At 35.7% G+C, this 17,268-nt stretch overlaps 1 protein-coding gene across 1 annotated transcript in view; it reads right to left on the bottom strand.

The window, feature by feature from the left end:
- The window catches only part of LOC112969586 (TBC1 domain family member 22A), a 174,283-nt gene extending 157,218 nt beyond the window's left edge, over positions 1-17,065 (bottom strand). The window contains exons 1-4 of the mRNA XM_026073024.1: positions 17,057-17,065; positions 13,036-13,063; positions 5,311-5,381; positions 442-570 (exon numbers count right to left, since the gene is read on the bottom strand). Of these exons, the coding sequence (XP_025928809.1) occupies positions 442-570; positions 5,311-5,381; positions 13,036-13,063; positions 17,057-17,065 (237 nt within the window). The remainder of the gene's footprint in view (positions 1-441; positions 571-5,310; positions 5,382-13,035; positions 13,064-17,056) is intronic.
- Between the last annotated feature and the right edge of the window lie 203 nt (positions 17,066-17,268).

The raw sequence follows: 17,268 nt of genomic DNA on the forward strand, positions 1-17,268 counted from the left end.
TTCAACTTCAGCAAAACTATGCAGCCACTAAGCCACAGTCACTGTTACACTTCCCCTGTACTATCCTCTCAACCATTTGAAGCAGACTCTGAGCAGGAGATGGGTGCTTTGGAAACCCTACTACATGTCTTAAATGGAAAACACTAGTATGGCAGTGTGCATGCCATGACAAAACCTGACATTAAGACTTCAAAATACAGAAGATAAAGTATTTTAAGTTTCAGACCAAAACATTTAATATTTCAATACAGATTTAATAAATTTTGCTCCTAAAAGGGAGGAAAATAATTGGTTAGCTGATTGCCTATCAAGTAAGATTAAAGAAATAAGAGAGAAACAAAAGGAAACTTTAATGGGGGGGGCAGTGGGGGGAGGGTTGACTTTTTTTTTTTTTTAAAACAGATCTAATGTAGGTAAAAGTCATTTTAATAGGTGTTGTACCTGTCTATAGGTATCTTGGTGACTTTCATCATTTCTGGAATCATAGTATTGTTCAACAAATGCAAAATATTCTTTCCGTTTTCTTTGTAAAGTGCTCTCTCTTCGGTCCACATTTGCAGGAAGATAACCCTGAAAAACAGTCAGATAAAAGAGATATTACTCTGCCTTACAAGAAGCACAGTTAGCATTTAGTTATATGGGACAGGAAAGCTAATGAATTGATTCAGTATGATACAGTCCTACATGGATCTAAGTAACCCTTTAGCAAATCAGTTATCATTCAAACTGAATACAAAATTCAGATAGCAATACCTTACTAAAAATCAACAGCTTTTTAAGAAAAGGTTTTAAGTTTATTTTTCACCTTTAAAAAAAAATTTATGATCAAAAATACTATGATGTTTTGCCTTCCAAAAAAATTTTTTCAAAATAAATAAGTACAGGAAACTAAAATACTATAAGAGTTCCTTAATTCCTACTGTCCCATGTGGTCCTTCTTTGAGGCATTTCTTTCGATTTTAAAAAAAATGCATGCTATCTCAGTTGCTTTAGAGTAGGAATGATAAACATTAGAATATGTACTTATGTTTAAATTATGGTTAAAATCATAATGCAATGGAGTATTTCCTCAAAAACTTCAAAAACATTCTAGCTATTCTATTTCACTGTTTCAAAAGAGAAAAAAAAAAATTAAGCTTTCATTTTACCTCAACAGATTATTACAGGGTTCATCATAGAAAAAGGCTCAAGAGCATCAGTGACTGAGCTTTTAAATGTAATAGTAGCTATACATCTCCTTAATTGCTTCTCAAAAGCAAATTATATTATATTTTCCACTAGGTATAGGAACGTTAAGGAAATCTAACTTCAGATAGATAGGGTTATGTGTTCTTCTTTAAGTACAAAAGGCATCTTATTTGTTCTTTATTGGAATCATATCCACACATATCAGAAGATCCCATTCTTCCACAAAAATCCATTCCCGTTTTCTTCCTATGTCCAGTAGGATCCCTACTTCTGGGATCTCAGGCTATCTTCTATTTAAAAACAAGGTTCAGGTTTCATTTTAGCATTTTATGAAAGCAAGCAGCATGAATGTTACTAAATGTTCAAGTATTACAGGAAGCATTACATATTAGAAATATATATTTCTAAACACCATTATTCACATAACTGGCTACTGAAATGTTTCCTGAATATTCAGAAACACTTAATGCTTTCTCGTAAGCAGGCTGATTTCAGTCAACACCAATATCCCATAACATCACAAAAAAAGAAAGTTAATTCACATCAAATCCATATTTTGCATATAGGAAGGGCTTGAAAAATTACTTAGAATAAATATTCTAAACATAGATGGCTTTAAAAACATATCTGGCCATCCAGAAGACAATATAAAAATTTAAGAATCACATTATTCACTATTCAGCTGTCCTTCCACAATAACGGCTATTGTCATACTAATGGGAAATAATGCAACAGAGAAAGTAAATTTATCCTGTCAGTATCCTTTAAAAAATCCCACAAACTCATAACATCACAAACTTTGATACTCGAAGTGCAGCACGTATTTGCACTTACACCATGAGCCGTAGCCAGTGCAAGTAACTAATAACAAGCTATGCATTTTACTACCAAATGCAACTTTCTTGTTCTGTCCTAAACACACTGCAAGCAAAAATGTTAGTCAAAATTGTTAACATTTCTGCTTCATTTCATGAGAAATGAATCAGTACTCTGGATTTTTGAAGGGGAGGATAGGGGTTAGTCTAACATTAAAACTGTTAGCTGATGCAATAAAAGTAAACATTCTAAGAATAAATACACTAGTTCCATTACTTTCCCAAAACAATCCAACATAATCTCCCACTTCTTTAATTTCTACTTTGTTCAACATTTGGAGAAAAACAATAGTAAAACATCAATAGCCTTTTTGTAGGGGTGTCTACATTAAAACCATTAAAAATTGTCATACACCTTAATTTCCTCTGTATATTAAGAAACCATCAAAACAAGTACAAACTGAATTACAATTGAGATACCTTAAAAAGGTACTTGGCTTGGGCAAGACCATCTCTTTTAAGATGTACTGACTTGCATCTGGTTTCAGCTATTTTAAATTGTATCAGCTTAACTTTTCCCTCAAGATACAGTCTGACATTTAATATCCTGTCCTAGTGTTTTGTATTAAGTTAAATATTGAATTCTGTCCCCTATTCTCCACCATTATATTTTTTTCTGTGGGATATGTTAGTCCCATTAGAAAAGAATTCATTTGTGAGATCAGATGTGATTGTCCCAAGGATAGCGACTTTTTCTCAGCAATAGTCTTTTTGCCATTATTCAGTTTCAGAGATTGAAGTAATCTTTCAGTTGGACATGTCTTGTTTCCTGCTCACTTTATAAATTAGATTTCATTTTTAAAAGTTGGAAGGACTTGCAACATATCATCAGGGCATGAATTGGTGGAGAGTTTAATCCGTTTATTCATTAATTTCCCTTCAAAGGCTTTGCAACCATATATTTAGTTTTGTTATTCAAAAGAGAACTGAGCCTGAATAGTTCTGCTTGCTTTTTAAGTACAAAATGCCTAGCTTTGTTATGTTTTAGGAATAAAACATGTATTTTTATAAATTGTTAGAAGTAGACTTGATAATACCAGCAGTCCCTCAGCATCATATTGATTTTCAAATGCTGGAAAAACTGTTTGATCAAACACATATGTTAACATTATTAAACTTCTGACTATGTAATAAATCTTTCAACTGATCAATTTTTAAAATCACATTTTACAAATTTCATCTTCAATGCTGATTTAACAAATCAGGCAATCACCTTCTGTCTCCATTAGCAATCATGCTCAGTCCCCCAAATAAATCATGGTTTGGGCTTTTTAAGTAAGACTTCTGAGCAATTCCAAGACAAATACCTCCTCTCTCAACTTAGCTCTAAACTATGCTTTGAGGGTTTTTTGGTCTTTTTTGTTTTTGCAGCTGATGTTTAACAAAAGCTACTTTGCTTTTGTACATTTATTCCTTCTACAGCTCCTGTTGCAGCTTATAACACAGTAAGTTACAACACTACCCATCATATCAGGTATATTACCAGTAGGTAGCAAATATTTAAGCAACTAACGTAACTACAAACTAATTATTAGGAAAAATCAGACTTTTTTTTAAGACCATAAATGGTCAGAGCACCACTTCTTCCCCACTTCTGAAAGAATATCAAATAAGCTCCTGCCTTACAGTATAGAAAATTGATGGTTACTAAATGACTAGTCTTCAGGTTTCCAAAACATATTCACTGAGGACCACTTAATAGATGAGAAATCTTTGTAAGAAGTACATAGGAAAAACCTGACCACAATGCTTGTAATGAGAGACTAACAACTTTCAAAATACAGATAGCTGCTTAGAGAAAAAAAGTTTCAGAAGTCTCTTACTCCAAAAAAAAAAAAAAAGTTTTAGAGCAAAAATCTCATACAACTTTGAAAACAGAACTAAATTAAATTGCATGCTGCATGTTTAATTTCAATTGCAACAGAATATTTTAATATTCACCATTAAGAAGCTGCACCTGCATTTGCATTAGAAGGAAATAAGCTGCAAATTTATTGGAAGTCATTAGCAAGAGAGACTCTTTCAGTCACTGGAAATCAGACTCAATTTGAAGTAAAAGTGCATTCCCTGTTGAATTAAAAAAAGGAAAGCTATTTAAGCCTACACTGAAAAATTCAATAGTACTAAACTGTTGTGTGTATAACTCAGAATTTTAAGTAGTTCTTAAATGTGTGAAGATTTGCTGATAAAGTGTCTCCTACAATCTCTAGAGAGCAGACTGCATAAGATATTTGGTTCTTTTTGATACAAACATCTTCACAACTTTTTCTCCCAACCATGTACAGACAAACAACAGTTAAAATTCACAACCATTTGCCATGGTAAGTATTATAGTTCAAAAAGTGACATAAAAAATATTCCTATCAGGCATACATTGTATTTTCGCAAAAGAACCTTATTTAAATATAATGCAAATATTGAGAAAAAAATCCAGTTCTGTGACACCAACCCAGCGAAGCCTCGATTCCCACAAATTTGTGTTTCATGATTGTTTGACTGAAATATCTTAGTGTACTGTTCTAAGATACTTCAGTCAATCTATTTCAGAATTATTACAGTTCCAACCTCCTTCTACCTCTGGCCAAGGTTCAGAGAGCTAAGCCAACCAAAAGCTCACCCTATAAAAAAAGTGATTAGGTTCTTAATCAGCTTGAATCTTCCTGAACTCACTCAGGAGTCTGACAGCAGGAGAACCAGTGCCACAAGGTAAAGGCTAGGACCATGGCAGTTCAGATTTGTTCATCTTAAACTGCTGTAGAAAAACAGTCCAAAGAAGCACAAGCTCCCATCATAGCTTTTCTTCAATATAGTATTTCTCTCTTCTATGAGGAGTCCCTGGCAGTTGCATAAATGAGTAGTCAGAATGAAGTCTTTTCTGGGACACCAATAGGTTTTCCTTCCTCTTCTGTCTGCCTATTTTCAAGAAAACTGTAGGAATTTACTTATCTTTGAACTTTCCCCCATGCTGGCAAATTTGGTTGAAACAGGCCATTGTTATCACATAAGCTCTGCTTTCATAGAAAGCCAGACTGAAAAATAAAGATACACAACTGACATGATTTACTATTACTTCTCATTTCCCTCCTTCCAGTTTGACAAATTAAGCTTGAAATTGAGCAAAGAACAGAACTTTCATTACAGTTCAACAAGACAAAGTGTTTTGAAGTATCACTAATGGATTACAAGTCAAGCAAAATTATCTGCAGTGACTGAAAAAGCTATTACTGCTAACACAAAAAACACTCACTGAAAGAAGCTTCCACGCAATTGGACGAACTTGTTTGGGAATTCCAGACCAACTCAGTTTCCGTAATTCTTCTATCAAAAGAAAAATATATCATGAAAAAGAAGAAAAATATTACCAAACAACATTTACAATAATTATCATGTCTTGTTATAAGTCCAATGAAACCACAGTTATACAGCATTTCTACGGAATTAGGAAGATACAGGATAAATGCTAACCATAGGGATAGCGATGAGAATAGGCATTGAGTGCGATCAGGTAGCTTTTTGGAGTATTTCCCAGCATTATTTTTAATATACATGCCTCATTAATATGCAAGAGATACTCAGCCTTATTGTATAATACACTTATATGGATCCTAATCAAAAATGCAGTAAGTAGTTACATAAACAGAATGTTATTTCATGTTTGAATGCTGGAATTTAACTGATGTTACATTTTCATTCTTCGTGTTGTACTTCTTCCTCTGGAAAGCATTCTTCTTTCAAACACCAAGTATTTGAAAAAATCTGGGAGCCCTCAGCTCTGGTCCCTGTTTCCAGAGCTACTTATTTTATATTTGATAGAGTTAGATAAGTACAGAATAGTTAGGGCAACAGAAATTAGCAGGTAGGACTTACAGTAGCACTGCCATAATTGCATATTACCAAAATTCAAAAAGCTGAAGCATTAGCAGGGATTAAGCCACAAGGTCATTGTGAATGACAAACAGTAAAACAAGAAATGAAAGTGTTGCAGTCCATTCTACTCTTCAACGGTCTTACTCAGGCACATAAGTAAGCACACGGACTTCAACGGGCTTGAAAGCAAGTTTATGGTTGGTAAAATCATGCTCTCAAACTTGTGAAGTCTTTTAGTAAGATGATACATAATTATTAAAATTCATGTCTTCATAACATTAGCTCCTCTCTTACAAAGTATGTGATCATCCACAATTAACGTTAGCTCCCCAATTCCATGTATCCCACAGGTGTATGTTTCCAAAGGAAAATATTTACAAGAGAAAAAACACAGGAGCAGCAGCTCTCTGTGACTGATAAACAGAAATCAGCATATGCACTAAGTTACTCTGAGAGAAAGGTAGATCTCTAATAGCAAGCAAGGAAAATACCATATTAGATGTGGAATGTTATCATTAGCAAATTATTTTCACATAACATTTTCAACTAGTTTTAAATCAGGAAGGAAAACATACTCAACTGAAACCAGTGCAATATTTAACAAACACATTCAAAAAAAGGACTCTGTTTTAAAAGTGTATTGATGCTAAATAATTAAAGCATACAAAAAGAATTCTTAATTGGCAATTAAAGCTTCTCAGAGAAGCAACAACTAAAGAAAACAAAGAACTCCAGGAACCTGGAATGGGCAGTGTATTTTCTTGTCTATAATCTAAAAATGAAGTTACCTGATATTAAGAAGCTGAATTTTTACTTTAGCTATGTACTACAAAAAATGATACTTACAAAATCCATTTTGTCTTAAAATGCAATGACAGCATTAATATGAAGTTAAATAAATCATGACAAAAAATTTCCACTCAGATGAATTCATACTTCCATCTCTTCACTTACAAAAATACAGAGAAAGGAAAATGAGCCGGAGGCAGCAGTGAAAGACTATTATAGTCACAAGTAGGTGAGTGATTTTAGGATGGCATTTCAAACAAAGCAGGACTATCCCAAACAGACACGAACTTAGAAACAAGTATTGAAGTAAGAAAAACATTACAGTACTAGATATACACATATGCAACAAATTATGGTTTCCTTTCACTTTCAGCAGCAGGTTCAGCCAAGTCAATAGCAGCTGCACAGAGATCTCCCTTAGAGCAGCCAGGCCACATCATCAAAACCGAAGTAACACAGTGACCAGACACTGCCTCAAAAGGCTCAAAACACATCAGGAAACAAGAAAAGCAGAGAAAAGGAACAGACATTAAGAAATAAGATTTTAAAAGCCCATCATATCAAAGCATTTGGGTACCTCTGTTTCTCTAATCATGTTTTACCATCAATCAACATGGCAGATATGGAAGACTCCAAAAGTCTTCAAATCATCAAGGTCTTAACTAAGTTGTTTTAAGCAATCCAGTCTATAAAGTCCATTTAAGCAATCCCGTCCATTGTGTTTGCATTTAACAACAGACGTGATAGATTTAAACAAACCAAACCAAAATATATATATATATATGAAAATGTCTATCACGAGTCCTGAATCAAGTCTGATGAAAAAGGTTACTTTCTTATGATTTCAGTGAAACTGTCTTCAGTCTATACACTTTAAAATAATATTGTATCTGAAAAAATAAGTTTCATTAATAGTAGCTTTTCTTTTTTCTTGTCTCAGACCCTTGAAAGTTAGAGTACACTGAGTACACTTGAAAGAAAAATCTCCTAACTCATTTTTGATTTAAAACTATGGTTTGTAGTTTTGCTTTTATAAGAACTAATTTATATCTTTCCTATAAAAGAAGGAATATGAAGAGGTCAAGGTGAGATCTTGTTAAAGCAAGAGTACATAAATAAATCAAGGTTATTTACTGTCAGTACAAATTATATTTAGACTTATATTACTGTGTAAATGTACCAAAAATATCAGAATACCTAACAATTTAGGAATATCATATTGAGCATGATGAAAGATAAGTTCAGTCCTATACCTTGGGCATTCCAAAGACTAGAACACCAAATACTAAAGGGAAGAGTAGAAGAAGAGGTCAAGTATGGAGTGACTTATTTGATTTCCAGTAACTTAACATGTAAAGATTCCACAGCCACAGAATAGTATCTGCACTACTGCATTTAATGGTCACTAAGAGACCTATCTTTCCTGAACTTGTCTAATCACGTTTGAACCCATTCACACTTATGACATTCACAACATCCCATGGCAAAGAGCTCCAGAACTTTATTACGCGTTAAGCAAAAATCCTTCCTTTTAATGTCAGACTGACATGGAAGCCTGATTTATTTCCCATTATTCACTGCAAGAAATCCCTTTTCACATCTTTCATATCATTCATGATTTTATACATCTCTTATTTCTCTTCTCAATTATCTCCAAGCTAAAAAGCACTAATCTACTTAATGTCTTTTTACAACCACTGCATATTTCTGGTGATTTTTGGTTCCATTCTTGTACCTTTCCCAGATCTACTATAAAACTTGCATTTACATCCAAAGACCTCCAAGAATTTTAGAAACTATGTATAGGTATAGGTCTATTAGAACTTTATAAATGGAGAAAATAAATGGGTCCTCTGGAAAGACTGTACAAGAGAGACAAGTTTCCTAATGAAGTCTTAGACTTTAAGAAGTCCACACTTCCTATATGAAACTCTAAAATAGTCAAAATATAAAAATTAGGCTTTCAACTCGGGAATCCATAGGTCAAATGTACATCTGACATCAAAGAAACAAAAGCTACAAAAGATTAATGCTGAAGATTACCATTTGACTCTTTATAGGTACAATACAGTGAATTAATGTTGCTTTCAAACAATATATATCAGTTATCAAGTATTGAGAACTGGACACTGAAAATAATCTAGAAACAAAACTTGTTGACCATACAAAATACTGAATGATCAGGTTTTTACTGCATATTCAATTTAAAAGTTGATCTAACAAAGCTCAGTCTTTCAGAAGGCAGACTTACCAATGAAGTCTAATATTACAAATGTTTCAAAATATTCTTGCTTCAATATAGAACTCTCAACTTCAAGAACACACTATTAATCTTTGGAAAAAGTGTGTCATTAAAGTGTGTCCTTACTATCTTCACTTCAGCATGCCACTGGGCTCACAGTAATAATTTGATGATTAATCCTTAAGTTAAAAATAGCAGTTTAAAAGCCTTAATAAAGACTACAATATGCCATTGGTATGAACAATTTTTTTTTCCCTTTACCATTTTCAAAACATTAAATATTCAAACAACTTGAGCATCTCAGTAGCTTCCCATACGTTCTGAAAGCAGCCATGCTGCAATTTAAAGGGCATAGCGTCAACACTCCTGGCATCTGTTCCAACAGGATCAGAAAGAAGTCCATCCAGGCATAAATGCTTTCTCTACATATGCTCGACTGTTCTTCACTATGCACCTGGGACTCCTGTATGGCTCCCACCAGACGGTGAGGGCAGAGCTGAAACAAGCCCATCCAGCCACTGTGAGAGCATCAGCTGCACTGCTGTGGGACAGCACAAGGGTCAGGGCCCTGAACGCATCCCCCCAAGCCTTCCTTGGGGTTTGCCTGCCTGGGCTCAGGGCCATATTTCAGACAGTGCAGCTGGCAGCCTTGAACAGAGCTGTTTAAGACAGCTAGAAGCCTCCATGAGGGCCACCCTACCTTCCCGTAGGAGCTGCTTTTAAGCTGAGGCTCTCACCCTTGGCTCCTGCTGTAATATTGCAGTTGTGTGCCCAGCCCTGAACCCCGCTGATCCGCAGTCACACCATGAACCACAGACTTGGCAGGTCCAAGGTCAAGCTGGAAAGTCTTGTCCTGGACTCGTCTGGGGATCTCGACTCTTGGTTAAACCTGGCCACCACCAAGGGACTCGCTCTGCTCACCTTGCTTGGGTGCCCTGTGACAGCCCCCTGTTGGGGAGGCCACTGCCCCTGCCTGCCTTGCTCGCAGGCTCTGCTCCGGCTCACTTCCCCTCAGAGAGAAATCTGCCCTTGCTGCTCCCTGGCGGCAGGACTATCAAGAAAGAATTTCTGATTTCCGTGCCTCCAGAATGATCACAGTGAATTACTAAAACACAGAGCTGTAACAAATTTTGAACCATAAAACTGTGTTTCAGGCTGCCTGTAAACTTCAGAAAGCAACATGAACATTCCAGTGCAGGTCATTACCACTTTCTTCATATATCTTAAGTACAGCATTTCTTCTCTGTCCCCGTGTGTTTGATTTGCCATCCTACTTCTTACATTGCTCTATACCTGTACGCTGAAGAACCTCCTGAAAGGCCCAGCCTCAATTTGGCAAGTCTCATCTCATCCCTGTTTCTTAACCTTCAAGATACAGCTTGTTTTATTTAACAGTTCTTGTTGCTCCTTCTCTTTGTTGGCTTACAAAAAGTTTGAACAGGCTGAATGAATTCCAGATAATCATCAGAACTGCAGGTGAGTAAAATAGTAGGGCAGATGTCCAACAGAAAAGGGGCAAAAAACTTTGCAAAATCTGAGAAGACATTTGAGCAGTTTATGAAAAAGACCATCTGACACAGCTACCTCATACAGCAGATCCCTGGTGTTATCTACCTAGGAGTCTAAACAGCCATTTACTGCAACAAGAATGGCAATCAGAAAAATAAAATTTTATTCAGTTTCAGAGAGACAAGCTGTGGTACAGGATCAGTATATCACTAAATTATACTTAAATACACCAGGAGCCATAATTGCTTGCTGCAACTATTCTTGAAGCCATGTTACCACCTTCAAATTAGGCTATTTTCTGTCAGTAACTACAAACACCACAATGCTGACAGGGCTCCTAAAAATGAAGTCTAGAGAGCAAATTGTAGAAAATTTTATTTCATATGGACTTCATTATTTTTCATTAATTTTGAACATAATTTTTCTTCTGTAATAACATCTCACAAGAAAATTTTATCTTGAAGTTTTTGTTGAAAGAATGCTTTCCATGTCTTACAAATATCAACTTCTAAGATAATTTTGTAACTGTATTTGTATACAGTACACTGAAATCAGGAAAGGCAGTTGTAGAACATTAGTGTTTAAGCAAAAATATATGAAAATCAAAGAATCATCATTAGCCTCCAAAAAACAGTTAAAAGGTTTACAGTACTTCCGAACAATAAATATGCATAGGTGGAGGAAGCATGCAAGCATGCTTATATACACAACTCCAAGGAATCTAATTGTACCCAAGTAAATGCTTTCCTTCCTCAAGTATTTTATGAGCGCTGGAAGAATGTAGCATGGGCAAAAGAGCAATTACAGTAGCAAAAATCTGATACTATGAGAGTTTGGTGTGAACCAACATGTTAAAGAAACAATGAAAGCAGAACTTGTACAGACTATAAACACTAAGAGACAGGGTGAACTTTAAATTGAACTCCATATCACACATTTGCACAATAAATATACTTCATCATGAGCATGCTGTCACTGAAAACATGAGGGATTCAATGGGAAAGAGATAAAATAAGTAAAGGAGTTTCACTGATATTAAATAAAAAGTAGCATCTGAATTTCACTAATACTAAATAAGAAATAACACCCAGAGTTGTCTGTTCAAGATAGAAATTTAGGTTTGGGCACGGAGACATATTGACAGCAAACCCAGAGAGACTGGATGATGATATACTGAGGAGTGAAAATAAAAAGCACTTCTAAAAATCAAAGCACTAAGGGACATCTGGAACAATGAAAAAAGCCACTGATGGATTCTGAAGAAAACTTAAGAATATGCAAGATCCAAAAAAGTGTGGGCTTCACCAAGTATAGCTTCAAAGAAAAAAAAAAAGCAAAAAAAAAAAACAAACAAAAAAGAACAGATGGACACTGTTGAGGTCAAAACCAAGAAACAGGAATTTTTTTTTACATCGGAAAGAGATCAGAAACAGCTTGCCACTTTAAAACAGAACAGAAGTGTGAGAATATGATTATAAAGGGTGAACTTTTTGTTCTTGGCGATTTGTTCTTTACTGGCGATGGGTTTGTGGGGTTGCATTTCAGGATTTTGTGAGGGGATGAAGGTGGTGGTAAGCAGAACGAAGTACAGAGAAATATCAGAACTGAGACATTTTTAAGTGGTATTAAGTGACCATCTTTAGAAGGTCCTGTTATTTGGCCTTAAATAGAAACTTTTCTAGAAAAGAGTTAAAAAAAATCTTTGCATTCCAAGAACAGAAACAACTAGTTTCATAATAGATATCTGAGATCCAAGAACATGGTTGCAATTAAAAGGCAAATTTGTAAATTTATACACTACAATTTTAGGTCATTCCAGTTTAGTAATTTTCTCTATACAGAAGATGGATCCATTAATCTGATTTATAGGCAATTTCGAAACAAAAGCAGACTAGACACAATTCTAACATTGCAAGCTCTCAATAATTGTCAAGACCACAAACTACCACGTATTGTTATAATATTGACAATGAATGACTGGAGGAGCCATAAAAATTACAGTATCATTATAAATAATATTTCAATACCCATCTTGTTATGGAGCAGTGAGTCCATAACAGGCCTGGAATAGGCACTAACACACTGCTATCAGGATGCTCAACTTGTCAAGGTACTCCCGTGCCAACCAGGGAAGCCCCCTGTTCTCCCGCCCAGTTCTCCTGACCGCAGAGGCAGGTTTGACTCACGTGGCATGGTTATAACAACAATATTGTTAGACTCCAGCTGCAATGACCAAACGCAGGGCTGCCCAACAGGTACTCCAGGAAAGGACTGGTCACGGGATTACATACCTTATTATCCTTTTTTCCCCATTACTTGACCCTCCTTTTTCACCATCCTACCTCCTTTTCTCCACCACAGTCTCTTCCCAAACAAATAACCCACTTCAAATATTTTTTCCCCTGTTGGTCCCAGTTTTGCTACAACCATACCCAAATTCAGTATTTCTTTGGTTACCTAGGCACTGTTGGTCTTGTGAGACCGTACTTCCCCATGTGTTCCCAATGCTCCCCTCAAAGTCTCTGTGCTGTTTGGATATTTCTCACATAATTCCCCCTTTACTACCTGTGAAATCCAGGCATTCCTCCTTGTGCTATCTGCAACTTTGTCAGCTTCTCACACTGTTATTCGTTATGTTCAGCAATTTCTTATGTCACGTCCATTAGTTCTCCATGTCCTAGTCAGTTAGCTTAGCCTCCGGCCAGGGCCAAGTCAAGTAGTGGGCCTGCAAACCTAACGCATCTGCAAGAAGTTTTAATTCCACCATGATTAGATGTAAAGTAAATCTCTGAGCTACCAAGCACTAAAATGTAGGTAGTAGTAGCACTGCCTATATCCCTCTAAAAACAAAAAAGGCTGGAATCAATCAGAATAAAAAAAAGGCAAATCACGCATATAATATTAAGAACTACATTAGAAAAATGGTATTTTGTACAGCCTATGATTAACAAAAGAAGAGAGAACATCTGCCTTAACTAAACACAACATCATCTACAAATTATATACATTTTCCCTCCATTACAGAACATGATTATAAGCTCCAGGGTTGGTTTAATAAAAATGAAGGCCCCAAGGCTTCGAAAGCAAGCGTTCTACAGCTGTGCATACTACTGCTCCACCAGCCATTGTGCTGTATTTATGCATATGTATGATTTACCTTTCTAATCTATTTGTCACTGGTAGTCTGGCTGAAAGGAAACAGATCTTTTACATTTATTTATAACTTTTTAATACAATCATTTTGCTAAAGTTGCAAGTTTTGGCTACTGTAACAAAAGCACACCATTTATAAACTATGCTATAAGCATAGTATATGCAGCAAATAGAAAATAAGCTGCAACTCAGAAACTGCTTTTGTTACTTAAAGTAACAACATTTTCTCTTTCTCCTTCATTCTTGCTCTATATTCCATTGAACATTCTTGTCAATCACATTATTGATTTTTTTTTTCCCCCCTCCCTTAGCTCCACCCAAATAGGAGTATATGCACAAATATACCTTCAGTACAAACCTCTCAAAAACATCCACCCATATAAAAGAAGAAAAAAAATGTAAATTTACTGTCAGAATCAAATAACATGGAATAAATGATGAAGTCAGTGACAGATCATTCAGAATAAAGATTACTCTTAAGTAGCTCATTTAATACTAAAGATAGTCACCATGCAAACAAATCTGAATATAGCTTATTCTAGTAAAACTTTCTACCCTCTGATGCAGCTGAGTTTTCCTTCTGTGTTCAGGAGGTAGCAAGGATAACTTTGACATCAAAGAGTTTAAATAAAATAGCACTATTTCAAATGAAACCTCCACTTCTAGGCTAAATATAAACATCTATTTGCAGCGGTCAATGAACTAAGGTTTCTTGACTTAAAAAAGAAATAAAATAAAATAAAAAATAATGTTGGTTTTAGGCACGTTTCCATTCTTGACAATATTCTGCACTCAAGATAGATTTCCTTTAATTGGGGATAGCCTGAATTGTTGTGCAGTTCCAAATAAGATGCATATCCCACAAAGTTAGGTTTCAAAGGCCTGCTCTTTTTGGAAGAAAATCTAAGCACAGGAGAGTAAAAATGTACATCAAGAACAAAGTGTTATTGAAATGATTTTCAAGAAGTCAGCCCCAACTGATTTTCATTGTAGAGTAAATAGATGATCAGTCTGAAATTCAAAAATAAACCTGTTTACTCTACATACAGCTTCAAAATAAGGTGTCTAAAACAGTGCTTATTTCTGTCTCAAGTGGAAAAGGGGTAAGGACTGAGACTGAAAAACAGAATACACAAAACACTAGGTGAAGAGAAAGCAGACTATTCATTCACCTTTGACTTCACGCTAGCTAGTCTGCTGCAAGTAAACAAAATTTAATGAAGTGTCTTCCATTTACATTTGCTCCCTTTCTCCGAAGGGGAGCATCTGATTCACAGTCAATTTTAAAAAGAACACATCAAAAAAGGTATAATTACATCCTCAGTTTTTTCAATATCATTGATTTCACAGCCAATATTTTATGGGATTTAATTGAGAAAAGACTGTTGATATGTGGTGTTATACTGATCCTTTGTTTTATGTGATACCTAAAACAGCAGGGATTTGCAATCTGATATTTGTGTCTGTCCTGCAGAAATATGCAAAAAAATGCAGAAAAATAGAGATGATGCTGGTAACTCCCAGCCTCCAGCCATTTGTCATTCAGGCAGAAGTAGTGTTTTTGTATTTAACAGCTCTCTGGGTTTTTCCTCACTTACATAAGCCTTTTGAATCCATATAAACTTTTAGCAGCCATTACATCCTGCGACAAGGAGCTACATAACAAATATTTAACACTGTGTGAAGAGAAAATCTTTTGAACCCAGTCATATTATCTAGATGTTCCTGCTTCTTGCCTTGGAAGAAAGAGTGAAAAACTGCCCCCTACTTTCTGCAAATCACTCACTATTTGTGGGTCAATTTGAGAGTTGTTCCCTCTCTGCCACGCTGAAGAATCCTAGCCTGTTTAACCAGTCCTGTAGAGAAGCCATTCCACACCTTTAATCACCTTTTTCTAAACCTTTTTTCTATAACCTTTCTGAGATGAGGGATGAGAACTGCACACACTACTCAAGATGAAGTTTGACCAATGACTCGGAGCAGCATAGCAATGATTGCAGTTTTGTTCTGTTTCTTTCCTAATAATTTCTAGCTGAATTCTAGCTGAATGAATATCATCTAGCCCTGGCAATTTTGTTCATTTTCCCTAAGTTTCACAACATAAAACTTTTATTTGAAACAGATCCTCTGACCAGTTCTCCATAAAGTACGATTCTGGGCCAGAAACCTCCTCACATTCTTCCACACTGAACACAAATTTAAAAAAAAAATTGTTTATGTTCATCTGCCATAGCCTTATCTTCTCTAGATGTCTTTTTATACCTGGATTGTAAATTGGTCCTACCGAATCTTTGGCAATGCTCCCACTCCTGACATATTTGAGAAAAAAAACTATTGCTAGTTTTTATACCTTTTGCAAGTTGTCTCTCAAATGCGCTCGCTCTCTCTCTCTCTTAAAAAAAGACATGCTTCCATGCATTTAGCTTGACAGGATTTATATTCTGTTCCACTCTCCTCATTCGACACAAAACTTTACCTTTTTGGAGGCTGTCTTCTTGCATTTAATACCCTCCCTTACTTTGTTCTCAGGCCATACAAGACCCTTTGAATTTTCTCAAGGCTTTTGTTTTTGTTTTGCTTTTATAAGTGACACAGTATTTGTTTTCAGTATGGTAACAGTTGGGCAGGCAGATGACTGCATATTTCAGAATTAAGTCAATGCCATCACACAGTCATTAGCACTGGGTACCTGATAATTACATTTTTTCACAGACATTGACTGCTGTCCTATATCCTCCACAATTCCAGAAACTCAGATTACACCAGAAGTCATATAAAATTTGGTCTTAATTTTTCACTACAGTGAGTTCAACAAGCATTTTGCCAGTGACAAATAGTACACAATATAACTGAAAGAGGCTAGCCAACAATTTCTATCAGGTGTAGTAGCAAGTTTTCGTGACTATTACCCAAAAAGCATACCGCTTGACCTTCACACACGGCAACCGCTACCGCATCCATTCACAGCATGCTCTCCTCTGATGGTTCAGCTGCACTGAGACAAGAATCCTGCCCTTCCCAACAAGGATTACAACAGCAGCAATGAGGCTATTCCTGGAACTCTCAATATTATAACATAAACTGAAAATGCTTCTAGTGACAAGAGAGGCAAGAACAAATGAAGCATGTGTGCAGAATACCATTTTAAATGTACATGTAAATTTTTCAGTGAAATGAGGTTCTAATAATACTGACAAAATACATGCATTACATGTATATCTTATTTGAAACACATGCATATTTTTTACAGCAAGCGTAACAATGTTTTTAAAATGGGCTTTATTCTTAATGCTAGGTCACTTAGTAATACCAAATGGTAACAAAGTCATATGGGGGGGGGGGAAAAAAAAAAAAAAAAAAAAATCAGCCTTTGACTTGTGACACAGCTTTTGAACAGATCAAGCGCAACTCTGAAGCCAGCTGTACATTATACATCAGCCATGGCGGCTAGGCTGTTACATGGGAACTGCTGGTTAATCTGAATCCTTACTGTGAGGAAAAGCAGGCTTCAACAGCCCAGTTAATATTCCCTGGTTGCCCTGGGTCTCAGCTCCATTACTTGCGATAGCACAGCCAATTATCCCACCCTAGCAAATTGCTTCCAAGGGTTTCTCGTCCTTTGACTCTATAAGATGTGCTGCATTT

The sequence above is a fragment of the Apteryx rowi genome, unplaced genomic scaffold, assembly GCF_003343035.1.
Source record: "Apteryx rowi isolate R43461 unplaced genomic scaffold, aptRow1 scaffold_357, whole genome shotgun sequence".
In the NCBI taxonomy this organism is placed as follows: Eukaryota; Metazoa; Chordata; class Aves; order Apterygiformes; family Apterygidae; genus Apteryx; species Apteryx rowi.